The sequence below is a fragment of the Dromaius novaehollandiae genome, chromosome Z (assembly GCF_036370855.1).
Source record: "Dromaius novaehollandiae isolate bDroNov1 chromosome Z, bDroNov1.hap1, whole genome shotgun sequence".
In the NCBI taxonomy this organism is placed as follows: domain Eukaryota; kingdom Metazoa; phylum Chordata; class Aves; order Casuariiformes; family Dromaiidae; genus Dromaius; species Dromaius novaehollandiae.
In genome coordinates this window covers 8,421,197-8,438,924 of record NC_088132.1, presented here as the reverse complement: position 1 = coordinate 8,438,924, position 17,728 = coordinate 8,421,197, and the positions used below count along the sequence as shown (strand labels likewise).

At 42.8% G+C, this 17,728-nt stretch overlaps 1 protein-coding gene across 1 annotated transcript in view; it reads right to left on the bottom strand.

The window, feature by feature from the left end:
* DGKQ (diacylglycerol kinase theta) overlaps positions 1-16,811 on the bottom strand; it is a 100,691-nt gene extending 83,880 nt beyond the window's left edge. Inside the window, exon 1 of the mRNA XM_026100521.2 lies at positions 16,499-16,811. Coding sequence (XP_025956306.2) covers positions 16,499-16,712 — 214 coding nt within the window. The 5' untranslated portion in view covers positions 16,713-16,811. The remainder of the gene's footprint in view (positions 1-16,498) is intronic.
* Between the last annotated feature and the right edge of the window lie 917 nt (positions 16,812-17,728).

Below are 17,728 nucleotides of genomic sequence, written 5' to 3'. Positions count from 1 at the left end.
GAAAAAAACTGTGACGTTTATGTAGATTACATGAAAGAATTACGTAAGATCTGCTTTAAAACACACACCATGTTCTATCAAAAAGGAAAAAACAAAACACAAAAAAAAGCAAAGGCCTTCTGAAGATCTGATGCTGGATGTTGTAAGGACCTGTCAGCAGCTCTGTAGCTTGGCCACTGCACACACGTGCACACATGTGCACCCTGCGAATTTATGCAGTGGCACAGTGGTGGTTTTTGGCCCTCTTCCTCTCCCATTCCTTTCCTAAAAAAATCTAGCGTTCAAACTGCCATTTTTAATACTTAAGCTCCGGGCATACATTTTTGTAGACCTACTATAACTCAGTTTCCAGCGCGATTGGCAAAAGCTGATTGAAAGCCCATCAACTTGTAAGACTATTCTTCCTCCCTCACACACATCAATTTGTATTCATCAACACTGAGCAATGAAATAGTAAATTAAAATAAAATCACTCTGAATAAATATTCTTCCAAACCTCAGAAGATTCCTTAGGTTCCTGAGGAACCTTCAGCAGTTTGTGTCCCATTTAGTATCTTGAAAAGCTTAGAAACACTGGGAACTCTCATTACTCACCTTTTTGAGGGGGAGGTGGGTTGTTTAAGAGTAACTTGAGTAGCATAAGCCCTACTAAAGGAACCTTGCCAAGAATCCACCTACAGCCTTCTTTCAGTTCATTTCTTCCCTTTATTGCTTTTACCTGCAACCCAAACTCAGGCCTGTAGCCAATATGGTTTTATTTCACCATTTCACACATGGTGAATGTAAACATCTCATTAGGGAGAGATTCTTTTTCTATACAGCACCCTTGGTCACATCTTTCTTCCAGTAAGATGCTCAAAAAAGAGAAGATAAGAAAAAGGCTGTGGCTGTGACCAGGAACTTACGTGAAACTGGACTATCCTTTGGGTGACCAGGGAATGCTGTCAACATTTTCTTGAATGCACGGAAATAGTATTAAAAAAATAAAAAATAAATAAATAAACCTTCTACTTGAGTAAATTTTGGGCAGCTTTTATTCAACAACAAGTGTTGAATAAATACCAGTGCAAGCATTGTAGATGATACTTATTCAGACATATGTCATCTTTAAAAGGACATCTTTAAAAGAAAACAAAACAGTGCAGTTGGAGAAACACAGGGCAAAGCCATCAACATCTACATAAAGCACAACTTTACTGCTTCCTTCCTGAACTGGAATATGCCTCTCTACTCACACCTATGTTAGTCTTAAAGTTTAATGCATGCATTCCAAAACCCCAAAACATTTAGAAATAGCTTCCTGGATGAGAAGCAGATAGTAGAATTATGTTTTCCCCAACTCCAGCTTTATTGCAGCTGCCACTTTTTCTCATAATATCCCTACAATCTGAGATTCTCTTTTTTCACATGACAACCTTCAATTCATTATTGCATTTTATACACCAGATATAATCCAACTATAGTCAGATTTTTCTTTTTCCATCTGAACAAAGCCCAGCAACTTGCAAGGAGCAAAACACATTCATTCAAAAAGAGGAAGGTGTCTAGGGGGGAAAAAAAAGAACAAACAAACCAAAAACAACAAACAAAAAAATCAAATAGAAACATGCCCCTTATGACATCCCACCACATATTTCCCATACAAAGCTTTCGGAAGATCTCAGTAGACTGCAACTGCCCCAAAGTTCAAAGAGAAAGGGTAAATGGAAAGTACAGCTTTCTGAAAGTGGTAAAAGCACATGATTACGCACACTTGGACCTGGCAATAACTCTGAACAGAACCGGCATAGCAGGCTGATGTATTAAAGAATTGCCCATTTCCTGACAGCAAGCTCCCGGGCATCCTGCTATGCACCAGGAATATTATTCTGTTGTTGTTTCTTCAGTGAATTGTTGGGATTAGGCAGACTCTTTACTCCACATGTAAAGCTGATGGTATAAACATCTTCCTTGTACGCTACCATATGCCTGGCACTATAAACCAGCTGCCTTGGTGAGAAGTAAAAGCCTTCAATTTCAGCAGCAATCTTAGGGTACGGCAAAGGATGCGCAGTTCACCTTCAAGTCTTGTGCTGCATAGAAAGAGTCACTACACTTTATTCTTTCTGTAGTATCTCTTGCATTTAATCAGCAATATCATTTACTCCAAAGGAGGTTATTTTTACAGCAGGGTGAATTTTTCCATTCCTTCAATAACTTCAGTAATTTTCATTTTCAGTAACTCTAGTGGAGAGCACTAACGTTAAAAGGCTTTCAGAGAAAGAATGTCTAACTACAGAAGACTTAAGGTCAGACTTTCACATGCTGTAAATCAGCCTGACTCCTTCAGACTTGCTAAAGCACAACAATTTACACAAGCTAAGACTTTTTACTTCAAGCCAACATGCCAGATCATAAATTTGGGCACATGATATACATCTCATTCTTAACAAGATGGAAGAATGAATTAAAGTACACTCCCAAAAGCATTTCCAAGCTTTCTGTCAAGTTTATTGGTGAGAAGATATACTCTCTCAGTACTCTTAGCAACATAAATATTTCTTAGACAGACAGAATTAATACAAACCTCTGTTTTCTACATCACCAACTTAAATAAGGCATCAACAGTTCAGAATGCAAGGAAGTATTTAAATTTGCCTATGCTATACCAAGCCATTATTGCAACCTATTGTAACCTATTTGGCAAGTAAAAGCATTTCTGCTCCCCAGAGACAGAACCATCAAAAGTCCTTCAGAATTATGAAATGCTCTCCTACTCTAGACATCAACCCTGAGAATGCTACAATTTCAGCAATTAACAGAAAAATCACTGGATTTATCAAAATGAATTATTGAGAGAATTCAGAGATCTCCTATGATTTACACCGAGAAGAGATGACATTCTTGAACCCAAAGAAAGAAGGAAACTTTAGGATTCAAACCCATTTCTTCTCACATTTGCAATCCAAAACTCAACCCAACCAGAGAGGTACAAGGGTAGCAGAAATTCTCCTTCAGTGGATTTTGGACAGGCACATTATAGTTATGCAGTGTGTTATTTCTGTGCCACATATGTGCACTGTCAAAACCATTTTTACAGAAACATTTACTACTTTGGGCATGAAACTCAGTATGTTCCAGAGTTAACTGTAATGAAAATACATAGGAAGCACATTAATTTTCACAGAAGACTGGGCAGGAAGCAATTTCAAGAGTTCAACTAATCCTGTGTTCCTGACAACTGTCAGCCAAACCTGCCCCCAAAATGCACCTAAGACAGACAATCCACAGTCTCTCAGGGCAAATTACTCCACATCCCTTTCAGTCCTTACAGGTAAGAGCATGGTGCTTGGTGCTTGATGTCCAAACTGAATCTCTCTTACTAGAACTTATGTCCATGATTTCTTGCCTATAAACTCTAGCCATTAAGAACTGTTTATTTTTCTTACTCTTCATAGCCATTTTTGCAGCTAGAAAACCACCACCTTGCCTTGATAAGTTATTTCAACAGTTCAGAGAGGTTTATTCTTGGCACTTACCAACAGCAGAACAGAAAGGACAGCAGAAAACAGAGAAGGTAACAAAACTGATCTGGTCTTTCAGATGGTTAGAAATATGTTATTCTTACCTCCCTCCTAACACACCAAGGAGGAAAAAGACAAAAGGAGCTATCTCAAAAAAGTGAAAAATGTTAGCTTGCTCAAATCAGTTTAATAACACACACAATGACAAGGGTGTTCAGTGCCAAAGGTGTAGCTACTGCAACATACTTAAAAAGCCAGAAGAAGGAAGGTCAACTGCCTATAGATGGACTAGGCAAAGCAAACAAGAAATGGGGTGAGCCACTGAGTAAACCAAAGTTTCTATGCTGTTATGCAAGACAACGCCAACAGTCTCTACTTGCTAAACAATGAATCAGTTGGAGTAAAAGCCGTATTAGCACCAAGACAACTCAGGCCAAGTCAGTCTAATTGAATCAAAACAAATTTTTACTTTGGTCAAAAGTAGGTAGGTTATATCTGTCCTCCATCCCTGCTCCTTTACAGCATGTTCCTGCTATTTAAATGCTTATGTTTCATAGACACGAATAAAAATGTAGTCTTACCCATACAGTGCATCTGCTATTTAGAAGCCTTTTCAGCTCATTTCTTACATTGCTCACTGTCCTGCAAGCAGGCTGTTTTGCTCAATAGGACATCCTTGTGTGCACTGAAGAGATCCACTGAGTAGAAGACAATAGCTCTGAGGAAATACCCAGAGGCTAAGTAGTTAGACGTTGGAGACACTGTTATCAGATAACCTTATGCAGATGCGAGTATCCAAGCTGACAGATGGGGAGCAATTTTCATGGATAACTTAAAAGCAACATTCTCTTTTCACTGGATGTTTGAGGGATTAACTTTTGCATTTGTCATACAGCTTTGAGCTCCTCTTTCATTATAACAGCTTGCCACACATTTAGCTTTTTTGTTTAGGACTGTGACCACAGGCCAGTCTGAATACTGTGACTATTCATTCAGAGGAATGCTGTGTGCAGTTGCAAACCTTGCCAGCTTATTTCCCAGTTTAGCAGAAGCATGTGAAGACCTGTACAGAATACTGGTGTACTCTCTCAGACAAAACAGCCTAGGATAAAGTTAGATGCCTGTTGTGCAATGCTTGCTAAGCAGGCCACCTCACCTCTGAAGTTACAAAGGAAGCAAGCGGTCTTGAAGGTCATATTATTTTTGCCTCAACATACTGCAGTCTTATACAGAAAAGAACGCATCCTATGAACAAAAGAATTTCTAATATTAGATACTTTTCCAGCTTTTCAATGAAACTTGCTGAGAAGTACATAGCTAGCACTCCCCCTAAAATACTGACAGAGTGAACTAGGGTGAACACAGTTAACATCTACAAAGAAAAAAAAATCCTGGCAGAAGCTTCCGAGTCTAAAAAGAGCTCTATTACTTCTACTCACAGAGCTCCCAAGAGGTTGTCCTCAGAGGCTAGCTCTTGCCTGTTGCTGTTCATACCACAGGCAGCAGAAAAGCAGTCCATTAGACTATCTGGACAGCCACCTCTGCTTTAAATGGAAACAGAAGCATACGCCCCATCTGCTCGAAATACAGTCCTGCACGGTAGGGCTCACATGGTATTTTTTACTTCCAGAATTGTCTACAAGAGATCACGTATGCTCTCTGTTTTTTTATTTTTTATATATACATATATATACACAAATACAGACACACACATATATATATGGACAGATATCTGAAATAAATGTAACACGAGCTCTGTAATTTTGAGGCAGAAGATATGCATTTCTGTTCATTTGTATGTCATATAGGCTGTTAGGAAAAAACATAACAAGAGGTCATGTGAAAACAAGACAAGCTACTGAAGAGCAAAGCAGTCAAAAGACTTCAAGGACATAGTTGAACAGTCAATTATAAAAGCACTGATCTGGTTATAGCAGGCCTGCTTGAATTGTAAAAGCCTTACAAAGCCCCTGGGTTACTCTAAGAAACTCTCTCTCTCTCTATTAAGGTTCTAAAGTATATTCCAAAGTACAAAAACAGACTTTATCTTGCTGCTCAGTCTTTCCGGGTAGACAATAACCCCAGTACTGACAAATGAACTAACACATCTTCACCTGTCAGAAAAACACCCTCAGCATCCTCCTGCCCCCAGCATAACCCACATCAGGCTTTCCAAATCCTGTTAAGCAGGCTGAGTTAGAACATCTACCGCTGGAGGGAAGACAAAACCACCTACGCTACACATTCAGTACCACAAAGGCTTCATACTCCCAGAAACAAACACAAAAGCACAAGCAAGCTCTACCACTGCAGCAAAAATAACTACCTCCATTTGGTCAAGAGGGCTTTTTATTTTCTAGGTCATGACCACAGCCAAAAGAAAATGAAGACATCCCATCGGCTGAGCTTGTAGAAGGGCAAGGTGGTCCACCCTCCTCAGTGAGCACACTGACGTCCCCCTCCTCCCACGCTGCATGCAAGACAACCAATAATGAAACAAAAGGCTTCTTAATGAGGAAGGGAGGGTGAATACAGGCTTAGATCAAAAGAGAAAAACAAGTCCTGCATAGATTTTACTTTCTCTCCCTCGTCAAGAAGATGAATTATCACCTCTAAAATGAGGGTGGACATAGGATTTCAAAGTCACATGGTTTCAGTATAGAACAAGTCCCTGGCATCATGAACTTCTGCTTCTTCAGACGCATGGAGGATGACCAGTGCTCAACTCACACCCAGAAAGCACCAATATATTCCCCTTCCTTGAGCACTAGGCCAAAGGTAGCACCACTCTGCCCTGGCACTAGACACTGCCTTGCTGTTGGAGAACCAGAAATTTCCAAGAAGGCTAAGAAGTCAGGAGACTACAACTTGCTTCCTGACAGTTTCCCAAAGAGCATGCTCCAGAGAGAGAAGCATCCCACTCACAACGTGCAGTTGCACAGGGAGCCCGGAGAGACAGTGGTTTTACCCTCTGTCCAGTGATTTCATTTTCCTCTGCGACAGTGCAGTGCAGGCAAGTCATATCCGCTACGCAACAGCAACAGACCCTTGGGATGGCTCCGACTCTCCAGTCCAGCAATGAGGAATCACGGCCTCCCAATCGTAGGATACTGGCACCGGTGCTCAATGATGCTGGAGACAAGAACCCTGAACAGAAAGGAGCTCTGAACTACATAAATCTATCTGAGGGGAAACAAGCGAGCACTTCATTTTCTCTTTCATACAGGCTAAAGGATGAAAGTTGCCTGCATAAACCAGATGCCAGCCCAAGTGACAGTCCTGGCATTTTGCCAGGTCTTCCAGATTACCGCCTTTACATTGACAGAAAAGATCAACCAGTTTGAAGCCTGACAGAAGCAGCTCCAATCACCCTCACTACACCTGCTGCAAAATAGTTCCACTCTCTCTACTGGTTACAGCACTCAGGGCATGGAGTACTGCAACTCTGTGTACTGCTAACAAGATTCACCCAACCAATTCAATCTGCATTGTCTGTCATTCAAACTGAGCAGACACATTCTCTGAGCGCTACTGGAACAATATTTTTTTCATAAATGGCATGGCTTCCCCCCCACTTCCTTGCCACACAACTTCCCAGAGTAAATACACACTGGGCTAAGACCTTTCAGGATTTATTTGAACTCCAATATGGTGATATGGTCACCATGCTCGATGTTGAGAGATGTCCTCATCCTGTAGACCACCATCTGTCAGAATCCCCAAAAGTCTAGTACCCAGGGGAGTCTAGCTCCTAACACTTTCAGAAAGAAGAGTAGAGACCTTCCAGCAAAACCCAAGTTGAATTTCAGCAAGATACCATGGGGTTGGGAAGAAAGTCAGGAATCACCTGCTACCGACAAGCCTCCTGAAGAGGAGTTAATTATTGGTCTTTCCTCCGTCTTTATCTGGAGCTGGAGTCTCTTGTCTTCTACTGCAGATTGCCCAAGTAATCAACTGAACCTCAGATAAGAAACAGGAACTGTAGCATAGCAGTGTCAGCTCTGCACCACCTGTAAGCAAGGTGGGAAGCCAGGGGCAGAGAAACTGTATCTAGATGTGTAATGGTTTAAAAGAGGGGGCGAAGAAAGAAGACTCAGACCGAACACAGAACCCTACTTTGTGGAACATGTACATCAATATCATGAATATTAAAGACATGGTACTTAGCACCCTATTGGTCCCTGCAATAGCTTCTCCAATTCAGAGCTTTCAGGGTGATGCTCTACAAAAAGAAACTTTGTCAATTGTTTACCACCATTCTCCAGCTGACTCACAATTATTGGTCAACACAAAGAGCTTTAGCTTACAGTATTCAAAATAGAACAATACAACAAAAAATACAAGGCAGTCCAACCCCAGCCCTCAATTACAAGGAAGTTCTGCTAAAATAATTTGACAGTTGCCGCAAGTGGCCTTGCAACTTACACTTCACCCTAATTAGGGAACCAATGTAAATACTATAAGCTTCTAATTCTCATATCCAGTGCCTGGTTTCCTGCAAAACTACCCCTGGATGCCCAGGATAGCACACGTAGCTTCAACACACCACTACGTCAATGTCACACTTCTACAGCTACTTTCTAAAACTGCAGGTGGATGACACAGAGGTGTCCTACAAAAACCAGTCTTGTGAGCAGTTCTGCAATTTTAGGCACACTCAAGCTACAATAAGGAAGTAACAACAGCATGTCTTCAGGCTTTACAAAGAATATGAGTTAAATTACAGAAGCAGGGTAAAACAGAACAGAATTTAAGATGTGGTAGGACTTCCATAAGCCATGGAGGCATCGCAGCAGAAAACTTCAATGTTGAATCTCTCACAAAGTTAAAAAAATTTAGAGACGTTCTGAATGTTACAGTCTTCAAAACAACCTTAACGTTGTTCTGTATCTACAGGGCACATCACTAGGGACACACAACATACACAGCAAATACGTGCCTGTGCAGACAGAGTCTGAATACATTTGTTCAGTACACAAGGGGAAAACAAGAATTTCTTCCAGAAGACAAAAAGTCTTTGAACAACCAAGGGGAAAAAAAAGGAAGCACTTTATGTAAAACACATCTCCTCCACTGAGTGACGTAACAGGTATGCAGGAGTGTTATTCCCAGGAGTTTCACTGCCTTTCAGCTTCCTCTTTCCGGCTAAAAGGTGAGCACAGAACGTAAAAATGTAATGTGAAAAAAAAAAAGAAAAAAGTGAAGAAACTGGAATAAAAAATGCTGGTAACCTTAACTACAATAACATCCATCTACCTCCACTGTGCAATTAGAATTTTAAAAGAAACACTGGGTAGCATTAAAAATCTGTGCCAGACTGTTAATATCACTCAAGATATGCATGCTTCCTCTCCTAACTTGGATAACTTTAACATTACCTAGGGCACCTCAACACTTCTTATCACCATGAAACAAAACAAAGGAGGAAAAAAATAAAGTTGCCATGGCAACCTTTACCTCTCTTTCCTATATGGCTCCATTTCCAAACTGCATCACAGACAGATATGTACAAAACTATGGGATTGGAGTGAAAAATGGAGCTAGAAAGAAGAGTAAAAAGATTTCCAGAGAAACAGACTCTTGTGCCAGCTGTGTAGGTACGTTCAGGATTTTCTTTAACACTGTTGCCACGTGGGTGTTAACATGGCCAGGAAAGAAAACGTAAATTATTTGTAGAGCGGTGAATCAGAAGAGGAAAGAAAACACTCACATGGCACTATTTAGAGAAAGGCTACCAGGCTGAAGGTGTTAATCTTCATGCTACTTTCTTTGAATCAGTATTCTCAATTTCCTTCATACAAATTTCAAGTATTTTAAAAAGATTCCTGTCCAGAAAGAGCAGGCATTTCAATTACCATTGAAGCTTGAATCACTGATAAGGCTCAGGCCTATCCTTATCTTGAATTTAAGCAACAGTCCCTTTCAAATGAATAAGACTATTCATGACTTACAGAAGCTGAGCATTTACATATTTCTGCAGAATCGAAGCCTGTGATACCAAAGGTTATATATGCAATTTATGATTACACCATATCTTTCAAGTGCGATAGCTCAATTCACAGGCTAATAACATTCAAGAATCAACCCCTACAAAATTATAAATCATTCCCGAAGAGGGGCCAAAACATCTCAAGGAAACAATCTCAATTGTTTCTTTTTATTTTTTTTTTCCTGGATCAGACCAGCATACACACTATAGCATTTTCTTCTAATTTATTATGTAACATAATCGTCTATTAATTTATACATATGAATTACCAAAGCACGCTGAAAGGTTATTAAGACTTCCCATGAGACAGTATTTAAAAAAAAAGTTGCATTTGAGCAAAAGTACTGAAGAAGCATAGCATATCTTCATTGACTGGGGAGCAGTCTGGAAAGATAGTGAAGATACCTGGAACAGATTATTTTTCAAATAATCTATATTTACACCTACTGAAGAAAAATTCTTGAATGAAAAATAAAACAGTTTCAACAAACATCAAGACACTCGCCAAAACAGGAGCTATTTTGGAGCAAAGAAAAGATAAGAAGAATAGAATGAGAGAGATGAAAACCAGCACAAGCATGATGGTACTTAACTGTATTAAGGGAAAATTTTAACCTCATAGGATCTTTCCCTTATACTTCAGCCTGCTTCTGAAAAATGATTTGGCTGGGCAAGGCTGATATTCTCTGCTAAAACTGGGCGTATGAGGCACTGGTCAACTTCTTTTCATCACCATTACGAATAGAAGCTACAGTTATGCATGCCAATGTCGCAGAGACCAAAACAGGAATTGTTTCATTTGTTTTTGCGCACATAGGAAAGACTTCTCCATACACACACACAAAAAAAGCAGTACATGCTGTGTTTCAAGTCTAAAGCTCATTTCTCAAATCTCATGAAATTCTGACGTTAGCGCTATCTGTGCGGTGTGCAAAGTGAGGGCTGGCAGCCTGTCTCCTCTGAGTGATCACGGAAGCAGCACCTTCCCTGTCCCTCAACACCGCCTTCAACATTTCGCTTTCTTCTGAGCCTGTATGTCTCTCTGCCTTCACACCTCTTCGTCCCGGTCCCACGCTCAGCTTCTCGCTCAGCATCCCCTGCCATCACACCTAATTGTGAGTGCCATTTTCTCAAGTCCCGTGACGGGATGGGAAGCAAGCAGAGAGCAGCACCGTGCTCTCCTCCACCCTTATTTCCAGCACGCTCACAGTAATTCCCGCGGGCGCAAGATCAGCACAGCCAGGGCAGAGCAAAGTCTCTCACCAGCGTCTCTCCTTCCAAGCGATACCAAAAGGAAAAGCCCTTTGTTTAACTGTTCCTTCCCAACAATACCTGACCTTCTTGGCATTGCCCTACACCTATGGAGCAGGGGAAGCTGCAGAATTAGAAAAATGAAGTACACCTCCTTGTAATTTTCAGTTTACTGGGACACACGCAAGCAGTGACTCCAGGGGTCTACTGGAGACCAAGCACAGCTGACATCTATTTTCCTGCTGATAGGAAAATTTGCCTTTGTCCCTGGAGCTCTTTTCTCTGCACGAGATTATTCTAAAACAAAGTGTTGCAACAGCTTTTTTGAAGAGCTGTCATTATCATCAATGACAGTTCCCCAGAAACAGACACAGACACGTGGCACACAGCTCACGTGCATACAAGCTAGGCACAACTGTCTCAATATAATACCAGTGCACTGCTGCATGCAGTGACCTCTGTGGCCATCTGTATATCGTGCATCAACTCGCCAAAGCATCTTAAGAGTTTTAAATTCTCTGAATATTGGCGAACATCCAGGAAGTTTAAAGTTACCTTCTCCAAACACCCGTATCAACCATGCTTTAAGAGTTTTATAAAGGTGTTTTCCCTAAATCAAGCTGCTTAGGTACACCTTTGTCTTAAGTCTAATGCCTTCTTTATATAGTGGATATAGCCCAGGATTGCTAGCCATAACCAGCTTCTCAGGCAAATTTGTATCTGCAACGATCTACATTTACTCTGACATCTTAAGTGACTTCTGAAAAAGGGAAAAAAACCCCACACTTTCTCATCTCACAAAAGGCATTTTTCATTCTGAAAACAGAACCTCCACAGTCTCAAACAGGATTAGCATTTTCACTTTATATTCAGATCCTTCCCTCATGTCCCCTCATACTTGAAGGAATCTTAGCAATTTCCTAGCATTCTTCTACCTTCTTTTGAAGCTCCTAATCATGCAATGATTTCACTACTGAGGCAGTATTTTCCTGCAAAACACTTAAAAGCTTGGTTAATAGAATACTCTAAAGCTCACTGGTTAACAAGATACACCAATCCTTATCTCCACACGCTGCAGAGAAAGTACTGTACTGTAGAAAAAGGACCGAGTCATTTCCTGAATTGCATCACAACAAGCCAAGACATTAAAACATGACGCATTCTGAAGAAGAAACGCAGTGAGGAATAGAGATTTTTTCTACAGATCTTACGCTTAAACTGGAAGTCCTGTTTCCTAATTACTGTAATCTAACACTACTCTACGTAACAACACACTGCATCTATTTTAACACTACAAGTGTAAATCATTCAGCATCATCCAATCACCTCCATTTTGAAAAATAACCAGAATGTCTCTAACAATTCACTGCATAGAAGACCTCCAGGGACTGACTGTGGTCAACTCCAGTCACATTTTTCTCGCTTTTAGTCGCTTGAGATGTTAAGCAATGTTACTTTTACACAGCAAGTGACATGACAATTTCATATGAGTGGTATTTAAAAAGAAGTCAAACAGGTGAGCAGTGTCAGTGCAGTGTATTTATAATCCTGAACACACATCCAAGTAAACTGTTCATGCTCCATTTTAAATAGGGAAAAAGCAATAAATATATACACAAAATTACAAACATACATGCTCTTCTTTATATATACATATATATATATACATATATATATATACATATATATATCAAGACACACACATGCACACTCCTCCAGAGTCAAGAGAAGAAAACACTTAAATAAAAACAGGAAGGGAAATTAGGGGTTGACTGTGGTCCAGTGAGTAGTAAACTTGACGGGACTTTGGAAGTGAAACATCAGTAGGCAACAGTATGGCTTAAAAGGAAGAACACTGTGATAGTACTACTTAGAAAGAAGAAGCATCTATACGTCCAGTGAGTTATCACACTGCATATCCAAAGATTAGTTTTTGCTTTCTGCTTGGGAGCACTCCATAGCATCCTTCTCTCAAAACTGAAAGACATCATTAAATGAGTGAGAAAAAAAAGAACAAGAGGTGATGAGAACATATTCTAACATTCAGAAAGGCCCATATGTGAGACATGCTCCCTACCCTCTCCCCATTGCAGCTGATGCAGCTTGAGTCAAAGTAAAAACACGAAGACAGCTGACTCATCTGGTTTCTATATGTGTTGCAAGTGGAGCGGTACTGCCAAAGGGATTTACGTGAGCAGTCACAGACTGTGTGAGCCAGCTCGGGAAAGACCTAATGAGCAACAAGTGGCCCGGAAGGAAGGCTTTGAGGTGATGATACGCATGTTAGAAGCAACATTGGAAGAAGGATGGGACATAACCAGAAAGCAAGGATCATCCAGGGACAACCTGATTCAAAGAGGAGACAGAAAGAAGCTGCCACCTGAGAAAAGGACTCCAAGTCCAGAAAAGAACCAGGTTTATGACAGGATAGCAGGTAGAAAAAACAACAGTACGGATGAGCTACAAAGAGTGTGTAACCAAAGAGGTAACAGAAGAGGAGAAAACAGACAAGTCACAGGGAGCTTGCCCAGAAGAGATGGCATGGGAGACAACTCAGGAAAATCTTTATGCTTGGGCTGGGAATTCAGAACAGCCAAAAAGTCACCAAAAACATCTGTTAAAAACTTCCAGGAAGAGAATGTGAACTAAAAACCTTGCATGTCATCCTGCATGGGACTACACGAAGTTTTCAGTTCACATTCTCCTGCTCAAGAACAGTGTCTGCACTTGGCTAATAAATGCTCTTTGTTAAATAAATAAATAAATTAAACCAACCACCATCCCATTCCTTGTTATAAAGCAAATGTCAATGCGGATTCATTGTTCAATGGGGTCATTTCAAGTGGAAAACCTCAGCATACTAATCCTAATGTTATCCCAGATTATTTAATGAAAACATTCAAATGAAAGTAAAATCAGTACTAACAAATTTTTTTGATGAAAAAAGCAGAAAAAGGACAGAGCAATGCATTACTGCATAATTAATGCAGATGTACATTACTGAATAGGATGCTCTACATCCCAACCATGTTTTAATACAAACCTCAATACATTGAAACAAGGACTGCAAGCCAGTCCCAGAGAAAAGGAAAAGTGTTACCTGAACACGCTGGTTCCCAGCAAGAAACCAAAACTTGAACGTGTTGGAGGGGGCGGAGGGGAAGCTGGACGGCAAAAAACTAATGCAAGCAAAGATCACAGAAATAAGACAGTGAGGAACAGAGAAGTAAATTTACCCCCATGAAGTACTGATGTCACTTCTTACTGAAATACTCTGTCCAAGTTTTAAAAGAAAAGGATGCTAAATGAGACTACAGTATAGGACTTCAGAAAATGTTTTACAGTGAAAGACTTTGAGTTCAATGTGCTTAGTCTATCAGAAAAAATAACTATTCTAGCATCTATCCACCAAATACCTGCAAGAAAAGAACAGAAGGCTTTTTTGAACATGCTTTGACACAATACCAGAAGAATTATGGTCTGTGGGAAACTTACCAGAGAAAGTATGAAAAATTTTGTCCCCAAATGGAAGAAAAAAAAAAAAGAGAGAGAGAGAGCGAGAGAGAGAGAGAGACAGTATTAGTCTACAAGATGATTCAGGAACACTTAAACATATTAAAACTAAGCAGGATTAGATGAAAGATCATCTGAAATGGAAACCTGCAAGCAACAAGCTGCAGTTCTCGGCCACTCTTGAACATGATGGATTAGCAACACCTTCTTTATTGCCTCTGTCATTCATCACCAAGTCAGACTCAGGCAAAAACACAGATGATATATAAGAGTGCTAAGCAAAACCTGGTATTGGATTACTTGCTTTAGCACTTTCTGTGGCAAGTTATTTCCCACCTGATTTAGCTTCTGGACTCAAATCTGGGAGAACACTGTCAACACGAAATACATCTTCCAGCTGCAAAAGCTCTCTTCACATATGCAAAAATCCCTGTCATTTCTTTGCATCATCAGTCATGGTGACTATGATATTTTTCCCTCAAGCACTATTAGAAGGACACAGGGAAAAGAAAAGCATAAATTCTCTTCTGCACAAATTAGATTATCCTTTAAATCCAGACCAGCAAATAAGTTACATCTTTTGTTGTGTCAATCAACGTTCCAAGTATTTTTCCACAGTGTTTTTTTAAACATTCTTTGCGCTTGTTCCCCAGACAGACTCAGAATTACCTGATGCAGTCTAAGTTTTAAACGCAGGAAAGTCGCATACACTCAGTAGCACCTCAAACAGCAAAGTCGCACTGCATCTTAACATCAAACACATCCGCTGTTGCACAGAAAGGCTTCGCTACTGACAAGGAACACATTTGGGAATAAAGAAAGCAAGTCTTGAAAACTCAAACCGACTGTGGGATAAAAGTAAAATTTTAGTGTGGTTTCACCTCCTTGCAGTTTTTATTCTTAGATTAAAATACATCAAAAGCAAGCCGATCTTGTCAGAAAAAGAAGAAACTTGTTTTTCTTCTTTTAAACTGCAAGCATTAAGACTTTCTGGGGACTCTCTTAAATCATTCACTTCCTTCAAAGCCGAGCTGAACAAAGTCTCCAGGGTCAAGGATGTTCCACTGCTTGCCCCCAAAAGAGAAATAACTAAGAAGTCGAGTGCACAAGGGTATTGCCTCCCTTCCTTTTTCTCCCAGGACTATTTCCACGTCCCTAAGTAGACGATCTCCCTGTTGGTCTAACTCCCAGTTTCAAACTAAGCCTCAGCCAGAGCAGTCGCACATCCTTCCCTCTCTGGCTCCTACTACTTAGGACGTTCTGTTAAATTGAGTAGACTCCAACCAGCGGATGCCCAGAACGTGCGTCTCCAGACTGCTGCCGAGACGCGGTCGGGACATCTCCAGGTTCTCCTACGCCAACACGACTCGGCGTGGCCTGCCCACGGCCACGACGTGCGTATCTGAATCACCGTAGCTTAGCCAAAAAAAGGCCTTTACAGCTGCGTCCCTAAGGCAGAGATTTATGGCATAAACATCACTCCAGTCTGGCATTTGTATCTTATTCTGGAAGAGCTGCAAGGTTGTCAGCCAACTTCAAAACCAGCTTAAGAGAAACGGGGATTTCTGCACCTACAAAGCCCGGAGTCATTTTCGAGGTTCTACTTATAACACAACGCCTAAAGACACAAAACAGTGACACTATTTCCCAAAGTATCATGTGACTAACACCCAGCTAACTTACCTGAGTGACACTCAGGTACCCCCAGATCCAGACACTTCTATGTAAAACTGGTTTTGGCACCAATTGCACTACCTGTGAGAACTCAACCCCCTTTATTCCATACACGCACTTCGCGTATTCTGTATTTTTTTACGCGTGGGGCGCGCGCAGGGGCACGCACACACAAACCCGGCCATCCACGCCGTTTCTTCCCCGCCGAGCCTGAGCAAGCCCGCACCTCGCTCAGCAGCAAAAGGACCAGGCTGTGCAAAGCAGGAGCCACCCAGGAGGGTCGCCGCTCCCGTTACAACCCAAACGTCGCTCGCTCGCCCGAGGAAGCGGCACCTACGAAGAGCAAAGCGGCAAGAAAAGTAGAGAGCCATCCGCAGAGGGCGGGAAAAGAAATTAAGGAAGGAGCAGAGCTGCGCCCGGCTGCCTGGGACCGCAAGGAGCTCGCGGGAGCCGCAGCCCGGCGACACCTCCGGGCCCGGCGGGGCACCTCGGCCCGGCGCCGGCTCAGGCGAGGCCCCGCCGGCCCCGGCCCCGCCGCCGCCGCGGGGCGGCTCCCGGCGCCGCTCACCGTCGCACTGGTATCCCGCCAGCCCCCAGATGAAGTCGGTGCAGCCGTGGCAGAAGGTGGGCTTGGTGAGGGTCACCCTGCGGAAGCCGTGCCCCGGCGGCACCGGCACCGGCGGCGGCGGCGCCGCGCGGCTCCGCCCGCCCAGCAGCGGGCTGGAGGCCGGGCTGCCGGTGCCGGTGCCGGCGCCGCGCAGCGAGCGCGCCCCGTCCGCCATGCCGGCTCCTCGCGGCGCCGCCGCCGCCGCTCGCTTCCGCCCGCGCAGGCGGCGGCAGCGGCGGCGGCCGCGGCGGCGGCGAGGGGCGGGAGGGAGGCGGCGAGGGGGCGGCGCCCCGCGGCGGGAGGGCGGTGCCGCCCTGCCGCCTGCCGGCCGCGCCGGGGCGCAGCACCCCCCCCCCCCCGGCGCTGCCGAAACTACCCCGCCAAAAAATTTAAAAAAGAGTCTTAAAAAGGGGGGGATGAGCCCCATGACGGAGAATAAACAGGGCGGCGTGGCCACGCCGTGGGGGTCACAGCTAGCGGTGCCTACGCGCGAGCGGCGCGGTCGTGGCCCGCACGAGGCAGGCCCCCAGGCCTAACCGCCACCGACGCGACGTGACGACGCGATGAACGTGTGGGGCAAGCGGTGGAGCGGTGGGATGGGAGGAGATGTGGCTGTGAGAATGTTTCCCTCCTCCCTGTGCAGGTGGCCATTCGCTTCGTCGTCTACAAGTATAGCACGAAGCTTCAAGGGCCGTCCAGTGTCTCGTCATTGGTTTGAACCGGATGGTTTTAGTTACCTGTGCCCGCACCTTGTTGAAACGCGCAAAGCTCTCCGTCTCATGAAGCTTTCTGGTTATGTGTTGTGTGGAAAACATGACTTGCCGTAGATTTTCTGCCTGCTGAAATTCTCTGCCTTTATGGGAAAAGATAAATATATCTGCCTAGCAGTCTCTCTGCTCTGCAGTACTGCGGATTTGTGCTTGTCCGTTTGTGTTCCCTCCATTTTCTTTTTCCTAGTTTTGAGTATCTCCACTTGTCTGAGTGTGTCCTTGGCCTCAGCTACATAGTGAGTGAAAATGTCCATTGAACTGCTCAAACAACATCCAAGTACTTTCAGTAAGCCATGACAGTGAAATGACATGACAAGGAAAAGATTAGTTTAGATTTTTGTCCCTATTTTGTTTAAAGATTTAATGGACCATCCTGCTACCCGACAAACATTAAAGTCCGAAAATTTCTCAGCATCTTCTG